This window comes from Protobothrops mucrosquamatus, unplaced genomic scaffold, assembly GCF_001527695.2.
Source record: "Protobothrops mucrosquamatus isolate PMUCROS unplaced genomic scaffold, P.Mucros_1.0 scaffold1524, whole genome shotgun sequence".
Classification (NCBI taxonomy): domain Eukaryota; kingdom Metazoa; phylum Chordata; class Lepidosauria; order Squamata; family Viperidae; genus Protobothrops; species Protobothrops mucrosquamatus.
Window position 1 is genome coordinate 461,514 of NW_015387696.1, and position 20,766 is coordinate 482,279.

Here is a 20,766-nt window from a genome sequence, read left to right on the forward strand (position 1 = left end):
TTTATAGGGATTTTAATAGGGATTTTATAATTTTTCTAATAACAGGTTTATCTAATATATATTTTAATTTGGTTTTTAGATATTTATTGTATAGCTCTGTTTTTACTTACCTGTAAGCCGCCCTGAGTCCCTTGGGAGAAGGGCGGGGTATAAATTAAAGTATTATTATTATTATTATTATTATTATTATTATTATTATTATTATTATTATTATTATTATTATTATTATTATTATTATTATTATTATTATTATTAATGCAATTAGTTTTTATTGTGCAAGTTACATCCAATGGTACTTCCGAGGAATGCTCAGCTAGCTTCTCCATTGTTGTATTCATTGAGTTATATCATTTGTTATAAAATTTGAACAGATTGTGCACCACTCCCTTTCAAAAGCACTCACTGTATGTGGTGATGGGTATGATTTCAAAATACTTTAAGAGCGAAGATCACTATGAGAGTCACCCCACGGCAAGGCGCGTATTGCCGTGGAGTGGCGTAAACCAGGTAAATGTCCTGGTTTATGCTGTGAGAACTGTTAACGGTGCAAAATTAGCTACTTCCTTCCTTGCAATAAATTGCTTATGCCGGCTGTTATGTTTGTTTCATTACAAGTGCCTGGAAATGAGGTTAATGAACATTTGCAGGTTTTGTGCATGGTGCTTCGTGCATGCACTCTTATGGGTGTAATGTTGAACTAATACAATAGGTGTTGATGACACATTACACCAGGGGTGTCAAACTCAATTTCATTGAGGGCCGCATCAGCATTGCGGTTGCCCTCGGGGTGCCAGGTGGGTGTGGCCAGGGTGGGTGCAGCCTACTGGGTGGGCGTGGATGGAGTGGGTGTGGCCTACTGGGTGGGCATGGCCATTTCTACATTGTTTGCGTCAAGGGTGCCTGTGGGGGCCTGGGCAGGAGTGGGACAGATCTGAGGATCTCTGGCAGAAGGGGGTGGGACCAGGGCAAGTGCCAAGGCATGGTCCACTGGAGGAGCCTCGCTGTTCCTCTCAGGCCATGCGGGAGGGTGGTGGCTTATGGAACTAAGACTGAATAGATGGCCACCACAAAATTGTACATTGGCTCCCGGCTGGCCTGGGCCAGGGCCAAGGCAGCGGGGGCTGTTCCCTCACTGTTTCCAGGATGGCTTCGCGGGCCACATGAAACCACTTCGCGGGCCGCATCCGACCCCCGGAGCCTTGTGTTTGACATGTCTGCATTACACCATTCATTGCAAAGAGAGGGACAGAGAGAATTTTTATTTTGCTGAAACAAGGGAAGTAAAAATGCCTCTGTACTTTCAAAGACTCCAACCCCTTTGTGCAAATATGCTTGCAATGTTCTTCTGTTCATTGCTACTTAAACTTTCCACTGGAAGTTTCCCCAATATGAAGAAAGTGAGGGCATCGTCAGTTTCAGCCAGGCTAGCAAAGAGGTTACAGTAAATACTGGCTAATGGAATTGGATCTTGTCTGGCACATTTTAGGAATTCCTGAAACATCTCTTTCAAGACAACCTTGATCCAGGGGAAGAGATTTCTGGGTTAAGGTGGGGCTAGGATTCAGACTTCCAAGCACTTAGTGCACAGAGCTGAACTGTAGAAGGTGCAGTGAATTACATTGTCTTCATAGAACAATGCAGATCGTGGGCATGGTCAGTAATAGCTCATATTTGCTGGTGGTATTTTATGTACTGTTAACACTTTAATCTGCAGTTGCCGATTATAAAAGCATATTTGCTGATTTGCATAATAATTTTGCCTTGGGAGTCTTACTAGAAAAAAATGATTCCACGTTGGAGAAATAAATTAATAAATCATGTTTCTTTTCTGCTTTTGTTTGAAAGAAGACGTCGGTGACGTAAGTAGTCTAAAACCTTTCGCAGTTAGTATAAGTAGTTGTACTATAACATGTATCCCTAAATTTCCATTATGAACCGAGGTCACTTTTAATCTGAACGGACCTCCGATGTCCATTTACTTTAGTTCTATCAACGTGTCCACCCAGATCCCGTCCCCATCCGTCGGAACCGAGAAAATACACTCGTGGACTTCAACTCCCAGAATTCCTGAGGCAGCATGGCTCAGCTTGGAAACCTCTCCCTTTTCCCTCAGCGTGGCTGGCTCAGGAATTCTGGGAGTTGAAGTCCACGAGTCATAAAAGAGCCAAGGTTGCCTACCCCTGGTCTAGGGTAGTATAAAATTGGTTTGCTTCTCCATCACAGTCTTTGGCTTAATAATCTTTCATTTAATTTAATGCCCTGGTCTCTTCAAATGCTGCACAATTCGCAAAAACTTTAGTATCACTAATTGATATTGACCTGTAGTTGAGGGAGATGAAAAGTAAGTGTTCCTGTAGCAGATTGTAACTACTATTTTAGTAGAAACTAGATGGCCATTTGTCAAGTATGCTATAGTCATGGATGTCTGTGCTGAGTAAGGGATTGGATTATAGATAATTCAGGAACCCATCAAACCTTTTCATTCCATGATTCAAAAGGATTCCTTTAGCAAAGATGAACTCTATATGGTAGTAAAAAAGATTGAGAACTTATGAGACTGCCTTCTTCCAGGTCTGGGCTTGTATTTTTCTATTGTTTACATACAACCTTGGAATTCCTTCATTGTCTTGCATCAAAATACTGACTCAGAGGGTGCAGCCCCTTGCAAGGACGACTTACAGAACAGTTGTTTGTTTAATCCTGTGATAAATGAGTCAGCCAGTGTAATAGATTCCAGCCAGAAGTGTTTTCAGGAATGATCCTTCGGTGAATACTGCCTTAGCTGGAATTGCAGAAGGATGACTTCTTTTTCTAGTTTTGTTTTATTGGGATCTCCATGCCAATTATGACAGAGCTGCTCTATTAGCAACACAGTACTTTGCTGTACCATTTATTCTGGGCTTCAGGACATAGCCACACTTCTTCTTAAAAATGTTCCTGCCCTATGCTTTTGCTGAATTGATTCTAGCTGGCTTCAGATAATCTTGCCTGGACTCAGTTCAGGTTATATAAACTGCCACATCCTAGGCCTTACTGACAAACTGGACATCAGCAAATCATTTTGCCTGATGGCATCTACCCCTCCAAGTATTATTGTAAGGAGTTTAAAGCTGACATTGTGGACTTTCTAACTAAAATATGCAGCCTGTCTCTACATTCAGCCTTTGTAGTTGAAGACTGGAAGGTATCACCTTAATTCCAATTTTTAAGAAGGGTTCACAGGGAGATCCAGGAAATTAAAGGCCTGTCAGCTTAACATCTGTTCCAGGAAAACAGTGGAAACCAGAGGACAGAACAAAAACCTAAAGAAGGACTAAAAGCATCATCATCCTCCCAACAGACAAATCGGATGTTCTTGCTTTGAAACAAACCATAGTTATTATGGACAGATGATAATACATGCAAAAAAACCCAAAGAATTACTGGCCGACAGAGAAACCTACAACCTAATAACACCAACCCAATAGGCAAACTAGATAGCCTGATCAAGAGTATTCTTAATCATCTAACCAAGGGAGGTCAAATCACAAAAGAAGAATAGCGGCAGATGAAAAGCAGTAGACCTACCCTCCCACACATTTATGGATGTACCAAAATACACAAGCCCAACATATCTCTTCGTCCAATTGTATCATTAACCAGGGACCCCAACACACAACATAGTTAAAGAACTTACAAAAGAGCTTGAACTGCTTACAAAGGGAAGTTAATATTCTTTTAATTCTCACTCTAGTGCATCCAGAACATCAAAGACCTAATAATAAAAGAAGATGAGATTATGGTTTAGTTCAATGGCACAGCACTCTACATCTATAGGCCCAGAACTAGCAACAGAATCTATAGCAACTGGACAACACAACATCACCTAATTATTTTTTATTTAAATATTTATTAAATTTCTAAGAATCCTGAGAGTGGTGATCCCAATCACCCAACTCTTAATATAGGTAATTGGGATCACCACTCTCAGGATTCTTAGAAACTGTAATGTAAGGCAGCATCTAGAAAACATAGCATTTCCATGCATGCAACCAAAACTATGCATCTGATATGTAGACCACACTTTTGTCATAATAAAGAAGGAACAACTAGACCAAGGGTAGGCAACCTTGGGTCTTTTATGACTCGTGGACTTCAACTCCCAGAATTCCTGAGCCAGCATGGCTCAGCTTGGAACCTCCCCCTTTCCCCTCAGCATGGCTGGCTCAGGAATTCTGGGAGTTGAAGTCCACACGTCATAAAAGACCCAAGGTTGCCTACCCCTGAACTAGACAGATGAAATCAACAACATATTTAAAGGAATAAAATTCACAAGGGAAGAGGAAATCAACACACTACCCTTCCTGGACATCCTCATCAGCCTAAGGAATGACAGCAGATCAGAAACACAAATCTATCGAAAAACCATCCACACTAACCAAGTGCTCCACTACCAAAAACAACCAACCTCCCACAAGAGAAGCTGTGTAAGAACATTATTCAGACACACTGCAGCAATCCAGGACACCAGAAAAAAAAGAAACAGACCACCTGTACCATATCTTCCTTTAAAATGGAAAAAACAACTTTATGGAAAAACACCTGACCACTCAACCCACTACAACGCAACCAACGGAAAAGGTAGCATGGCCATACATCAAAAACATCGCAGAAACAACCAACGGACTGTTACAACAACATGGCATTACCATGGGCACACATACCGATGAAAATTCCAAAACATCTTACATAGGCCAAAAGACCCAATAGCTCAAGAAGAAAAGTGTAAGAACCATAATATGGGACAAGCAGGCAGAAGACCAACAGGATGCATCCATGAAAAATGGGCAGTCAGAAGACATGATGAAAACCTTAATTGGAGAGGACAGACTTAACCATAGTTTCAGCTTGGAATCTGTGAGCACAGTAGAAAAAGCTAAATCCACAAACGTTAGGGAATGTGTGGAAACTTGGCATTCACACAAATCAGCCATCAACAGGAACATAGAGATAAATCACATTTATACTTCATTTGAAAGAGACAGTAAAAAACCGGAAAGAAAATAGAAAGATCAGAACACTTCCTTGCTAGCAATTAACACCCAGATAAGCAGGGCTTAACATCAAGAGCAAGAGCACACAAAGAAGTAGTAAATAATACCTTAATCAAGGATTTACCAAGGAGAAAACAACACCCCCACAAAAAACTGACAGGGCAAACAACTGTATACAAACAAAGCAGTACTGAAGATGTTACCTAGCCAAGTAATGAAATGTCTGCAAAAAAACAAGCAAGCTTAGAGAGCACCAATGGCTCCACAGTGGAAACCACTATTAAAGATAAAATTATCAAAAATGTGGAGACACAGACCTTGCTCAAGATACCCAGGATGGCTTCAGTAAGGGAAGGTCCTTTTTTTTTTAAAAAAAAAAAAATAGCTATTAGAGTTTTTTGAGAGTGTTAATAAGCACGTGGATAAAGGTGAGCCACTAGTCATCTACTTAAATTTTCAAAAATCTTAAGGGTTCTGTCCTAGGACCAGGGCTTTTTTATATAATCTAGCATTGGACACGATTAACGGAATAGCCAAGTTTATATTTTTTTAGAATGGTTAAAAACAATAAGGAACTGTGAAGGAATCTCTGCACACATTGGCATAAAATTGGCAGAGGTCTTTCAATGTAAACAAGTGTAGAGTGATGCATATCACATGAATGAGTGGGATCAGAGCTAGCAAGGACCGATGAAGAAAAAGATTACAGAATAATAACATGAAATGTAGGAAGGCACAGGTTTCCTAAATGTATGCATTTGACCCCTTTGCAGATAGCTGACATTTATAGAAACATAAAGGCAAAAAAGTCAGATGCATATGAGGATTATGATCCACTTTTAGACCCTAGAGTATAGACCAGGAGTAGTCAACCTTGGCTCTTTTATGACTCGTGGACTTCAACTCCCAGAATTCCTGAGCAAGCTAAGCTGCCTCAGGAATTCTGGGAGTTGAAGTCCACGAGTCATAAAAGAGCCAAGGTTGACTACCCCTGGTATAGACCATGGTGATAAATATCCAGTGCCACCTATTTTATACTGCCCTACACTCAGATGATCTAATTAACTTTTTAGTTATAGAAGTGCTGCGTTGCATGGTGCAAATAAGGGGCTGGATACAATGCCTGGTGGATGGTTGACATCTTCATCTCCTTGTTCTCAGCATGCATTTATGCTACAAAATTCTATACTTTAGAAATAAAATTCTCTGTATTTATTTATTTATTTATTTATTTATTTATTTATTCAATTTTTATCCCGCCCTTCTCCTTACGGACTGTGGCGGTAGATTCTTTTTTAGACTGCTGCTTCCAACTCTTCTGATACCTGCAGAGGGTTATTCTGGGGGCAAAAGGGGGGGGATTCTTAGTTTGGAAGAGAAGAACGGGCAGAGAGCAAAATCACCACAACGACAGCTATCAAAAGAGCTAACATGGAATCGATAGAATTTAAAAACTGCAGTTGGTTGCATTGTTTTTCAGCTGGGCCTCCCTGTTCAGCAGCCAGCATTAGAACTGCTTGTGTGCGACAGCACAAAACAAGGGTTTTATATTGAGCATAGGCTACAAATATAATAAATGTATGAAAGATACTTTCCTGGGCCTTAAAGCTGTGCCAGGTAGACTTAGGAGGCTTTGAGAAGTTGCATTTGGTCGTTCCACCACGCAGTTAGCAGGGTGCATTATTCCAGTGCACAATTGGAATACTTTTAGTTTTCCCAGAAGCATAATTGGGATTTCTGTGCCGCAATCGTAACTGAAGTTTTGTGCGGTTAAATGAACGTACGTATGTAGCCTGGGAACTCCATGCAAAGTTTGTCTTGCTGCATCTTGTTCTGCTGCCTTCAGAATTACCTCCAACAGTGACTATATCACAAGGAAATCTGAAGGCCATGCAGAATTAGTGCCACCTACTGTTTGCGTGGCGCCTAAGATATGCTTATCCGAGAAAGAGTTTGACAAGTTGCAGTAGATCAGTGTTTCTCAACCTTGACAATTTTAAGGCATGTGGACTTCAACTCCCAGAATTCCACAGCCAGCAATGCTGGCTGTGGAATTCTGGGAGTTGCAGTCCACATGCCTTAAAATGGTCAAGGTTGAGAAACCCTGCAGTAGATGGTTACGAAGATGAATTTTTAGTCCATCCCTTCCATTGCCGTGACGATCCAGGTAAGAATCTGGATTTTTTTAAAAAAAGAAGGATAGAAGGCGATGCTGCGAACTTGAAAAAGAGGGCAATGCTTTTTAAGATAGAAATACTCACTTCAGCTCTTTCTCTTGTTTTGCCTCTCTTAGCCTGAGAACCTGCTCCTTGCCAGTAAGTGCAAGGGCGCTGCTGTCAAACTGGCCGACTTCGGACTTGCGATTGAAGTACAAGGAGAACAGCAGGCGTGGTTTGGTAAGTGTTTCAGAAGGGTTGACGTTTTGTCAAGTGAAATGTCTTTTTTTTTTACTCAAAAGGAGGGTTGCAACTTGTCACTTAAAGAAAGGCCCCAGCTCACCTCCAAAATGGGGGTGGTTTTCTTTGCAGGGATGAGATAGCCCAGTGATGGCGAACCTTTTTAGAGACTGAGTGCCCAAACTGCAACCCCAAACCCACTTATGTATCGTCGGGTGCCCGGTGGGTGTGGCCCATTGGGTGGGTGTGGCCCATTGGGTGGGCGTGGCTGCGGTGGTAACGGCAGACTGGGTGGGACTAAAAAGTTCAATCAATCAATTCCAACTTTGCGAGAGCTTTTTTTTTTCCCCGCGAGAAGTTGAAATTGACTCATTGATTGAACCTTTTTTTTTTTTTTTTTTGCACACGGCGGTGGAGGCCTAAAGCGAAAAGGTTTTATAAAACCAAGCTGAAGGCCTAGGACTGGGGTGGCGGCGCGCATGCCCACAGAGAGGGCTCTGAGTGCCGCCTCTGGCACCCGTGCCATAGGTTCGCCACCACTGAGATAGCCCGAGCTCCATTTTGTACTCTCACTTACCTACTGCAGCCCTTGCTTTCATTCCACTCAACTCTGTAGCAGGGACTTTTTGTTCACCCTTGGTATAAAATGCCAAATTCTGGGTCATGAGATTCCTCAGCTTTCATTCTATTAGTTTTCTTCGCTGAGACAAGCCTAGAATAAAAGAAAACAAGCCTGAAATAAAAAACAATAGTAGAAAGTGAGATGGACAGACTTGCAGGGGCTGAGACCTGTGGTTGCTGCTGCTGGACATATTTGAGGAGCGCTTCCTATTGTAGCTCCTCTCTTTGCTGCTTTGGACAGTGTGTGGCCCAGAAGATCTTTGGCAGTGGCTACCAGGGATTTTTTCCTGCATCTGGACACGGTTGCTGGGAGTGCCCTAGGCTCGGTCATTGAGAAGCACACTCCCATGCAGCTTCCTGCTTCCCTCAATGCTAATCTGCACCCTGGAGAGATCTAACCGTGCCCTCCTCCAAGAACTCCACCTTGAAGGCTTTGCGTTACAGAACTGAGTTGGATACTCCAAGGTGTAATGAAACTGATGCAATTTGAGGAGGAAGAAATGGGGACCCTGGAAGTGTGGTTTTGGAGAAGGGTGGGGGGAGGGAATGAGTTGAATTACGTCTGATAGATCCTGGTGAGCGTAGGGCTGGATGGGAGTTGACATAAGGTTTTAGAGCGATGGGCCCCTGATTGGTGAGATAATGGATGAAACTTGATTGAGATGGTGGGTGCAGAAATGAGCATTGATTTGGTCAAGTGCAGCCTGTGGAGGAGTTGTGAGTGATCGGCTGTCTTCAGAGAACATTCAGATGCTACAACTGCTCTAGAACATAGTAGTTGTGGGTGCACCATGTGGAAGCCATTCAATACATCTATTCTGACAACCAGACTGGCTGCTAGTTGACTCCTGGGTGCAATTCAAGGTGCTGGTTGCCACCTTGAAAGTCTTAGATGTTTCAAGACCTATGTATCTGCAAGACTGCCTTCTCCCAGTAACATCTGCCTGCCTAATAAAATTTAGTAGGATTGGATCTTTACATATCCTGCTGATCAGACTGGCCAGAGACTTCAAGGACCACGAAGGCTTAACCTCTCAGTCATCGTCCCATTTCACCACCATTACACCTCCAACTTTTGAACTGACCCCTCTTCCCTGGCCTTCAGAAAATTAGTGAAAACTTGGCTGCTCCACTAAGCCTTAAGCTTGATTTGCATTACTTTTGACTTCAAATATGTATTGGGCAGGCGTATATTGCTCAAAGTTTGGCTGATTGGAACGGGCTGTAAGTCCTGTAAAGATATAAATGAAAAGCAAATAAAATAAAGGACATGCCCCAGAGGAAACACGGGATATAAACACAGCGTATAAGGAAGATTAAAATATTAACTAACGTTTGGCCACAGCATTAGATTCCACCTGCCAATTGAAGCCGAATCAATCGTGGCAATCTATGATTATCTTCCCAACAACTGGCGTGGGAGGGAATTGGTTTGACTGACACCCTGTGCTAGACTTGGTCCAAGATGGCGTAGCCCGGGAAGGTTTTTCATGAATTATCATGGGGTAGCTCTCTTAACACATCCCCCCCCCCACTTCCGTGTCGGAAGGCTTATTTTCTCGTAATTGTGAAATTAGTAGCTTTATTCTGAAGTGCTGCACTGTGCTTTGACAGGATTTGCAGGTACCCCGGGTTACCTCTCCCCTGAGGTCTTAAGAAAAGATCCGTATGGGAAGCCAGTGGATATATGGGCGTGCGGTAAGATCCTCTTAACTTTTAATCCTAGTTCTTTGGGTTGCGGGGGATCTACTTGCTTTAAGGTGGGACCAAGCTGCATAAGGGTATCTGGCGATTTGCAGAGATGGAGAATATAGTCTATGAACCTGTGGCTGTCACGTTCCTCAATTGAATTGAAAAGGCAGCTCTGTACTTTTTTTATATATATATTCAAATTTTTATTAATTTTCAAATAAACAAACAAGTTACAAATATGGTATACATTAATAAACAAAAAAAACCACCCCATATTATGTGTCTATTCAGAGATGCTCAGCAGCCCCCCCCCCGCCTGCGTCCACCCTCTTTTTCACCCTTCCTACCTACTTCCCTCCTCCTCTCTTCTCCTCCTACCTACACCTCTCTCCTCCTTCCTCCTCTCAACTACCCTAAGGAAGGAGGTGGGATGTGTAGGGTGTACTTTTTAATCCAACTGCTATCTGTTCTGTAGAAACCAAGGTTGGCTCAAGTGCTACCAGCTACATAGAGTCCTCATCCTCATTATTTGGAAGATTATTAATTTCCTGAAAACAGAGCTAGATAACAAAGAACCTTGATGGACATAGGCCAGGGGTAGGCAACCTTGGCTCTTTGATGACTGGTGGACTTCAACTCCCAGAATTCCTGAGCCAGCATGGCTCAGCTTGGAAACCTCTCCCTTTCCCCTCAGCATGGCTGGCTCAGGAATTCTGGGAGTTGAAGTCCACGAGTCATAAAAGAGCCACGGTTGCCTACCCCTGACATAGGCAGATTCCACTCTGTCATTATGTGATGGAAATGTAGAATCTGGACTGACAGAACCTACAGTGAAAGGAAGCCTGGATGTAGGGATTGTGAAATGAGCATGTTGTCTCGCAAAGATTCAGCACATCCATTTCTTTTAACCGACGTTTGGCTGCAAAACTCTCTAGAGTAATCCAACTTTTCTTTCGATTGCGATACATTTGGCAAAGCTCTTTTTATTTTAGTGTTCGGATTATTAATTAGGCTTCTCAGTTCTCAGGCACTTTTATCTGTTTTTCTTCTTTTAACAGAAAATTGTCCCATGAAAATTCCCAGGGAACTAATGGGACAGCGCTTTCGTAACTTAACACTTTTTCTTTATGCGGCCTGCAATTAACTGCTGTTCCATTAAGCAGGAAGAGTATTTAGACCTTTAACTCTCTTCATCAAAAGTTTGAAAGAAAAACTTGTATTAGCTGGGGTGAAAAAAAGACTAGTTTCTTGTCCATTATTGCCCCAAACTGATTTAGAATGGAAATGGTCCAGATTGATCTGTTCATTCATGTCTGAGATGAATGGTGCTTTTAAACTTCTCATTGGGACACTCTCTTCATTGTAAAAAACCCAGAACATTTACTGCATGAATGGAACATTGTTCTCTGCTTGCTAGAGTAATAAACCTGGTTTCAGTTTATTAATGCACTTCTGATGCTTTGTTACAACCTGTAACTGGTACAGATTTCCACTTATGAAAACACGTACACTTAATTTGTATAAAGACTGGAGCAAATGAGCAAGCAATTAAACAATGTCCTTAGTCATCCATTATCTTAAAGGAACAGATCAGGAAAAGTCTAACCTTGCCACATTTCTTTTCTTTACATTTCATTTTGTCCACAATAAAATGTTTTTATCCGCTCGCTAGGAGTGGTCACTTGCACAGACGGGCAGGCCTTATCAATTTTTAAAAATAATTTATTGAGGCTTTTAATAAATATAGTAACAACCAGTATAGACAAAACTGTTTGTTGGTTTGTTTAGTAAATTTGTTTCTGCAAGGTGACTCTGAGCGGCTTACAAGATCAAAATAAAACCATAAAGACATGTACAAATGTGTAAAATCACGATGAAATCATAATAAAATACCAATTATAAACTAAAAGATGTGGAGGAAAAGACCAGAATTTATGGTGAAGGGGAGGTGGGAGCTGCTGTTAGTTAATCAACTACCTCCAGCGTGATACCCCCCCCACTGAGGCCCCAAGCCAACTGGCAGAGATAATAATAATAATAATAATAATAATAATAATAATAATAATAATAATAATAATAATAAGTAGTAGTAGTAGTAGTAGTAGTAGTAGTAGGAAGGGACCTTGGAGGTCATCTAGTGCAACCCCCTGCTCAGGCAGGAAACCCTATACCATTTCGGACCAATGGCTGTCCAGGCTCTTCTTAAAGACTTCCAGTGTTGGAGCATTCACCGCTTCTGGAGGCAGGTTGTTCCACTGGTTAATTGTTCTAACTGTCAGGAAGTTCTAGATTGCTTCTTTCCTTGATTAGTTCCCATCCGTTGCTTCTTGTCCTGCCTTCAGGCGCTTTGGAGAATAGCTTGACTTCCTCTTCTTTGTGGCAGCCCCTGAGATACTAGAACACTGCTATCATGTCCCCCCTCGTCCTTCTCTTCGTTAAACTGGACATCCCCAATTCCAGCAACTGTTCCTTATATGCTTTAGCCTCCAGTCAGTCAATCTTGCCTCAGAGAGTAGGATATTTCAGAGTAGAAGAAAAATAAAAATAAAAGTTCAGAAGGTGCAGGAAAAAAAAGACAAAAAAGTAGAAGAGAAAAGGAAAAAGGCAACAAAGGTGCCCTTCAATCTCCATAACACCAAGCATAATCTAATAATAACTTCTCACCCTCTTTTAAAGTTACAGATAAAAAAAACCTTTTCTTCCCATAACTTAACTTTTATTTATACACAATCCAGAAATCACCATCTTTTCAATCCTAGTCAGCAAAAACTGAACTCTGCATTAAGAGTTGGCAGAAGTATCCAACAAATCATTTATCCCTGGTCAAATAGTCCTCTTTTTTTGCTCTGTAAATCTTGACCTTCAAATCATTCTTACGGCATTGCAGGATTTGATCTTTCATCGCCCTTTGGCATTTAAAATGAGTCTTCAAAGCTTTTACCAGCCTATTTTGTGAATCCTATAAAGAGGCTTTGTTCAGGATGTTTTGTTGCAGCTGTTCCACACCCAGATACTTTTTCTTGATTTGTCTTTTGTCATTTCATCTTGGTAATCTCAATTTTGTGGCCTCCCATTCCATCAAATTCTATAATGTCTATGTCGGATAAAAGGTTTTTAAAATACTTTTTCTCATCATATTGTAAAAGTTTGTCCATTCAAATCTTTATTCTTTTTAATACATTTGTTATTAATATTTCAGTCCATGTTTTTTTAAAAAATTAAAATAAGAAACAGTTATGGGCATTTTAACTCTTTTCGGCCTGATCCTTTAGTTCCCCTTAATGTCCATTTACAACCTTCATTAAGCCTCAGTTCCTAATAGGGGTTTGTTCTGATTCAATCATTTCCCACAAGTATATTATTTAACTAGCTGTACCAGGCCATGCGTTGCTGTGGCTTAGTCTGGTTAAATGGAAAAGAAAGAATTGGAAATTTGGAAATCGTAAATGGATCGTAAATCGGAAACATTGAAATGGAATGGTAAAATCGTAGCGTGTGTTGCTTTTACGTCCAACACATGGCGTTGTTTTTGAAAAAAAGCATGTTTTTACCTGTCACAGGTGTGACATCTATATAATAGTAGGTATATAAAAACACGTGCGTATTCGAATGCAACGTTGTGTCAAAATTTCAAAGCAATCGGTGAAGAACTTTCGGAGATTTAAGATTTTGAACAAACGAACATTTACATTTTTGTTTATATAGATTATATACTTGTGGGTTTTTTTTCCAAATCTTACAGCAAATATAACCAATATTCCAAATCTCTCTGGTCTCCAAATTCATTTAAAACTTTCTTAAATCAAGATATTTTTTTTGCTTTTTGCCAATCATATATTAAATATACAGTAAAATTTCTTAAATCCAAAGAGGAAGGTAATACTCACCAGGTGTTGAATTAAGTTTGCTGTTTTGAAGGTCTCTAATATTTCCAAATGTGATTAAAAAGTGAGTTTGTCTGGCTTAGTGTCTTATGAAAGACTCCGCCATTGTTTAGAGTAAAGATAGTTTATCTCCCTCAGGTCCTGGCACTCAGACCCATGGAAGATCTCAAATAAATGTATTAACATACAGTACATGATGGCTAAGGATGCTGCAAGCATTCTCACATTTTTCCATGTTCAAATATTTATGGTAACTTGGGAGATGCTGGTATGACAGAGAGGTGTCCACAGAAGTTGGAATGAGTCTTGAACATAGAAGATAGATTGCCTTGTGACAATGGGCAGCAGCTTAAAAGGTGATAGGCCCCGTGGATTGACTCAAGGGTGTATTTGCCTTTTAGGGTAACTATTTTTTTTATTTTCTCCCAGGAGTTATTCTTTATATATTACTTGTTGGATATCCTCCATTTTGGGATGAAGATCAGCATAAACTGTATCAGCAGATCAAGGCAGGGGCCTATGATGTAAGATAATTCCTTATTATATGTTGTTTTCTATAGTTAATTGTCTGATTTTGATGCATCATGCTGAAAAACGCATTGTTGGGCATAGGGGATAAGGAAGAGGGATAGTGTCAGAAGTTGCTCATTCATAAAAATTATAGAGGGGTTAATACTAGTTCAGTAATTTAAAATCTTTTAGCGGCTGAACATTCTTTTAAAGAGAACCATTTTCTATTCTTGTTAGCTGGATGAAATGACAGGAACCAACTAATGTTCCCATTTATCTGTCCCCTAAATTCAGCAATCTAACACTCCAAATAATTTGTAGTCTACAGTCCACATCCATATTGGAACTGTATCACATATATTTTTCTGCTTTGATTCATAATGTGAGTCCCCGAAAGGCCGCTAACTCATAGTGATTCAGCATGGAATAAAAAGCAAAAGCAACTACAGAAATACATGTTACATAAACTGGTAAAAAAAACAGTCTCTGTTATCTCTCCGCTTAGTTTCCTTCTCCGGAATGGGATACTGTGACCCCAGAAGCAAAGAATTTAATCAACCAGATGCTGACAATAAACCCTGCAAAGCGCATCACAGCAGATCAGGCACTTAAGCACCCATGGGTCTGTGTAAGTATCTACAGCTTCCCTTCTCACAATAACTTTAGAGGCTTGGAAATGGGCCCCAACTACCTTAAAGCTGAAATGGAAGAACTACAAAGACGGCACGTAGAGGGGGAGAGAGTGAGATTGAGAGCCACTGGTTAGGTTAGGGGTGTCAAACTCAATTTCATTAAGGGCTGCATCAGCATTGCAGTTGCCCTCGGGGGGGGTGTGTGGCCTACTGGGTGGGTGTGGACGGAGTGGGTGTGGCCTATTGGGTGGGCATGGCCAGCTCTATATCGTTCGTGTCAAGGGTGTCTGTGGGGGCCTGGGCAGGAGTGGGACAGATCTGAGGGTCTCTGGCAGAAGGGGGTGGGACTGGGGCAAGTGCCAAGGCATGGTCCAATGGAGGCGCCTCACTGCCTGCTCAAACCCCTCCCCCGGAGCCCATCAAGCCGGATATGTGAAGTAGGCGAGGGCCATTTGCTGGCCACTTCCAGGTGATGATGCATTTCTTCATTCCTCACAAAGGGTGACACCTCCCCAGCATGCACCCAGGGGGCGGGGCTGACACGGCAGGGGCTGATTCCTCGCTGTTTCCAGACAGCTTTGTGAAGCTAAGACTGAATGCATTTTAGCATAGATGGCCACCACAAAATTGTACATTGGCTCCCGGCCGGCCTGGGCCAGGGCCAAGGCAGTGGGGGCTGTTCCCTCACTGTTTCCAGGATGGCTTCACAGGCCACATGAAACCACTTCGCGGGCCGCATCCGGCCCCGGGCCTTGTGTTCGACATGTCTGGGTTAGGTGGTTGGACTCTGACTGATGGGAGATAAGTTCATTGACATCTCTTCATTGATGGAAACACTGAATGTGGGCCAGTTACATGCAGTGGAATAACATGAAGAGAGATTGCCGTGTAAGCTACCTTGAACGCTTAGAGCAGGGGTCCCCAACCCCCGGTCCGTGGACCGACACCGGTCCGCAGCGTGCCAGCAATCGGTCCGCGCAAACAAGCAAAGCCCCATCCGTAGGATGCAGGCAGTGCACAAAACCACAACCCCTCTGGTCCGCGGAAAAACCTTTCTCCACGGCACTGGTCTCTGATGCCCAAAAGGTTGGGGGCTTGTGGCTTAGAGGAATGGTAGAATAAAAATCTATTAATTAAATAAACTGAGATGGTGATCTAAATGACAGTTTCTGTTTGCTTTTTTTCCAGCAACGATCAACTGTCGCTTCTATGATGCACAGACAGGAGACTGTGGAATGCTTGAGAAAGTTCAACGCCAGAAGAAAGCTGAAGGTATATATACAGTGACTTACGATTCCACGTTTTGTGATTATGGAAGTTGGCAATATGCAGTCCAATGAGCATCACTTTACACATGTTCTTTGCATGTGTTCATCAGCTCCACACCATAAAATCAGATCACCTTTATTAAATCCATTACATTCATTCTCCCCATCTTAGTTTCATGGACACCGAATAATCTGTTTTCTTCCTTTAATTTCATTCATTAATTAATGCTCTTCACTATTTACTCCTCCTACATTTCATGTGACAATCGTATGTGCTCTGGTGATCACCAACTTGTTCTATGGGTATGGATCATTGTTAATAGTAATATAGAAAAATATAGGGGTTACTAATCTTAGTGGTATCTGTGGCTCATGCAGCATTACCAGCTCTTGGTAAAGACAGTAACAGCCAGTTTTAGCACATTTTGGTAGTATGCCCAGTTTTGCCCAGATATAGTCACACCAATACATTGTGACTCACATCCTGCTAACTAGTAGGTGCATGCAACATATAGAGACCCTATTTGGGAGGCTACAACAGGCAAAACACTTTCCTTGAAGAGAAGAAACTTTAATTGGGGGCTGCATGACATATCTTTATATTTTGTGGTATAGGCCATAATAAACATATATATTCACTGGTATAGTATCCAGAATATTCGTTCTTTACCTTTTGTGTGTTTTTATATATATATAAAATATATATATGTAAATATATATATATATATATGTATATTGCTATTTTTAGGGGGCAATCCTTACTACTATGCTGGTGTCTCGGAATTTTTCAGGTAAGAATTTGTTTGCTTTTCTCTTTCTTGATTTGTGTCCAGCAAATACGTTAAATGAATTTTAGCTTTACAAATCAGACAGATGACCCTTTACTTTTTGAAGAATGGTCCAATTTTATGCAGTCGTTGTATATCTGGCCTGATCCTAGATAAGAATTGCCATGATTGTACTTGTCACTTTTCAGTTTCCTGTTTGCTTTTACTTGCTTATATTGTGGCAGCAAAGTTTTTTTTTTATTTCAGCTGAGAGGAGAGAGAACGAAATCCTAACCAAACATGTGGTTGATTTCTGCGAGGAATAGTAGGATGGCCCCTATTTATACAAAGTCCTAGAGCAGGGGTAGGCAACCTTGGCTCTTTTATGACACGTGAACAGCATACCTCAGCTTGGAACCTCTCCCTTTCCCCTCAGCACGGCTGGCTCAGGAATTCTGGGAGTTGAAGTCCACGAGTCATAAAAGAGCAAAGGTGGCCTACCCCTGTCCTAGAGCAGTGTTTCTCAAGCTTTGCAACCTTAAGATGTGTGGCATGGTTGGCTGGGAAATTCTGAGACTTGAAGCCCACACATCTTAAAAGCTCTGAGATTGAGAAACGGTGTCCTAGAGCATCCAGAATGGGGCAGTAAGAATAAAAACAAAAATCAAGATGGCGACCACAATGCTGCCGCCATCTTGACTTTTTCAAATCTTTCCCTCCACCCCATGAATGTCTCTGCATCGAGAGCTGATTCTGATAACTGTTTCCAAAAATTTTAAACAGTCCCAGCTGGCATTTATATCCATAGTTTTATAAAGAAATAGCAAAAACCTGACATAAATTAAAACCATTGGCATTTTTTTTTCCTTTGAGCCATCTTAAAAAGATTTCACACGGCATTCAAGTCTTGAAAAGATTGCTGGCCCCTGCTGCAGCATTCTTTCAATTTGCAAATCTTTTTATTTTATTTTTCCATTGTAAAGTACCTAACATAATGGATTACAAAGTAATAATCCACAGAAATTGCTTAAAAACAATTCTCTCTCTATCCTAACTTCCCAAATTTACACATTATGTTTTCAGTTTGCAGAGGTGGGTCTGCTTATGACAGCGAGATATTTTTTTTTTTTAGCTCTGGCAAGAAACAACAGTTACTTTGGAGAAAACTGCCTCTGTCAGTATTTTCTTTCAACAAAATGTTTTCTAACTTCATATCAATATGCATACTATTGTTTTCAGGTCTTGGGTTTGAAATTGTCCTCCCTTTTCGCAAATAGAAACCAGTTTTTCTTCTTCACCGTCCAATGATAAAAGAACTTCTGAAAGTCCTCTTCTCATATTTCCAATTTAATGCGAAGCCAAGACAATTCCTTAAGCACTACAATGGTTTGAGAGGGTGCTTTTTTAAATTTCACTTCTAAGTGTAGGGGTTTGGTGGGGAAAATCTTGGCTCTCGATTTCAGTAAAATAGTCTCATTTTCCACTATTCAAAAATACACAATGCTGTATTTACACAACCACTCAAAAGTCTTTAATTTCTCTGTCAGGAATGTTATAAAAAGATTTTATTATCACAGCAGAGAATTATTGATGATTGTGATATTGAAAAAAATCAGGAAAGGATTTGTATAGCTACAGTTCTCTCCCTGTTTCTTTTACCACCAAATCAGCCCATAATGTTTATCAGTGACTACTTCATGGTCAAAAGGACTCACTAGGGATTCATTATTCAGGTCTAATTGAATTTAGTAATAGGATTTGAAGCAGTAAAAAGATAGTGTTTTAGAACTAAAGTAACTCAAGGTAACTGAAGATCTTCATTGCCCAAGCTAGATGTGTATGAGAGGAAGAATGCCAGCTAAGTATTGGTGTAGAAATAACAGGACAGTATAGGACAGTGGTGGCGAACCTATGGCATGGGTGCCAGAGGCGGCACTCAGAGCCCTCTCTGTGGGCACGCGCGCCGTCGCCCCAGTCCTAGGCCTTCAGCTGGGTTTTATAAAACCTTTTCGCTTTAGGCCTCCGCCGCCATGTACAAAAAAAAAAGAAGGTTCGATCAATCAGTCAATTTCAACTTCTTGCGGGGAAAAAAAGATCTTGCAAAGTTTGAATTGATTGATTGAACTTTTTAGTCCCACCCAGTCTGCCATTAACACCGCAGCCACGCCCACCCAATGGGCCACATCCAGCCAATGGGCCACACCCACCCGGCACCCGACGATGCATAAGTGGGTTTTGGGTTGCAGTTTGGGCACTTGATCTCTAAAAGGTTCGCCATCACTGGTATAGCAGTCCCAATGAGGTCAGGCACCTGTAAACATAGTAAATAATAAAATACATTTAAGCACCTTTTCCTACTAATGGCCATCAGGTCATTGACTGTATTTGTCAACTATTGATATATTTTAGAAAACACATGCATAAGTGGAAATTAACAGCACAGATCACATTATTACAATATAGTAAAGCTTGCACTAACATCTTACACTATATTCACAATGCTATTCATGTTCCCTTGCAACAGAGGTCAGAGCAAAGATCACACAAATAATACCCATTGGTGCAACTACTCTAGGAAAGGCAAGCTCTGACTTAATTTCTGAGAAATACACACCCAATAATAGCCAGCAAAATCCAAACAAATAGAGCTAGAAATCCAAGCCTAACATAGAGGTGCCTGGAAAGAACGACATGGCTGCAGGAGGCTGCAGAGCTGTGAGTCTTCAGTACAAAAACGTGGGCAATAATACTGAAACCCGTAGATCAGAAACAGGAAATAAAGGAAGACAAAAAACTTTTTCAGATCTCTAAATCCAAATCAGAATTAGACCCAAAGGAGCAGAGAAAGCAGATACAAGTGAAACCGTTGGAAACAAAAGTTCATGGTTTTTCTTAAGGACGAGTGATGGGGAGGTAGCATTGAGTAAAAAAACTAATGCATCTAGAACGGATGGTAAGTGACAAAGTCAAGGTTCTGTCTGTAGCAAGAAGGCCAATATCAAGGCAGGTAATGAACAGAATCTTACTCATTAGAAAGTGGAGCATAACTGATCTTTCAAACCCTGGAGGTTCTAACATTATTGGAATTCATTTTTTGTCATCTGACTAACTTTCCTCCACTGTTTCTCAAGCAGATACGTTCTCCGCTTTATACGCTCCCTGATTATAAATGTTTACATTAATAAACCACTCTACTTCTTTAGCTGTCATTTTTATTTGTCTTACTGGAGTTTTCAAGATGTCCGGCTTCCCTTTTTGTTTGAAAGCCACTAGCGGTGAGATTTTTTTTGCTGCTGTTTTGGCAAACGAGGACCTCCTCAAATTTCTTATGTACTTTAGCATACGTCCTGGACTTGTAAACATGTGCTCAGGTTTTTATTTGAGAAATGAACAGGCTAGTTTAAAATGAGCTTTTTCTTGAAAAGGTGCTTCAGCTGAATGGGGAGAAGGTCCAAGGTCATTGTGAAAGCTGTTTGTGAGCCCCATATGTTGCATCATCTTTCAGCCTCTATGCTACACAGTTTGAACTGTAATATCCCTCAGGAATAAGAAGGGAGCATTAGGGGCTTCGATGAGGCAGAAGAATGCATGACAGTTTTCTAGCTTTTCTCTGGAAATCTGCTTTGTGGGAGGGCTGCTGATTTCATATCCCCAGGTTCGTGTAGTCTCTGGACTCCCATCTTTTCAGTTCCTGTAGCCACACCATCAGTGCCTTTCACCCAAACCTCTTCCTGGAATAGTTTCATTTCTATGAAGTTTTGGTTCTCAATTTTTCTTTAAAATCTCACTTCTACCAAAGGTTTTTTAAATAATAATAATAATAATAATAACTGTAGCATCTTAAAGAGATATCTGCAGAGAAGCAGACACCAGGTGAGAATTGAGTGTAACTGAAGACAATTTAAGAAGTATTGTAGGTCTCGGTCTGAAAGATTAGCTGACTAATCCACTGGCATCTTACAA

General features: G+C 41.0%; 1 protein-coding gene across 1 annotated transcript in view; it reads left to right on the top strand.

The window, feature by feature from the left end:
* The window catches only part of LOC107293182 (calcium/calmodulin-dependent protein kinase type II subunit gamma), a gene marked incomplete at its 3' end in the record, with an annotated part of 164,650 nt that overhangs the window by 99,317 nt on the left and 44,567 nt on the right, over positions 1-20,766 (top strand). The window contains 7 exon segments of the mRNA XM_015822325.1: positions 6,880-6,946; positions 7,327-7,429; positions 9,665-9,748; positions 14,056-14,150; positions 14,642-14,764; positions 15,957-16,040; positions 16,785-16,827. Coding sequence (XP_015677811.1) covers positions 6,880-6,946; positions 7,327-7,429; positions 9,665-9,748; positions 14,056-14,150; positions 14,642-14,764; positions 15,957-16,040; positions 16,785-16,827 — 599 coding nt within the window.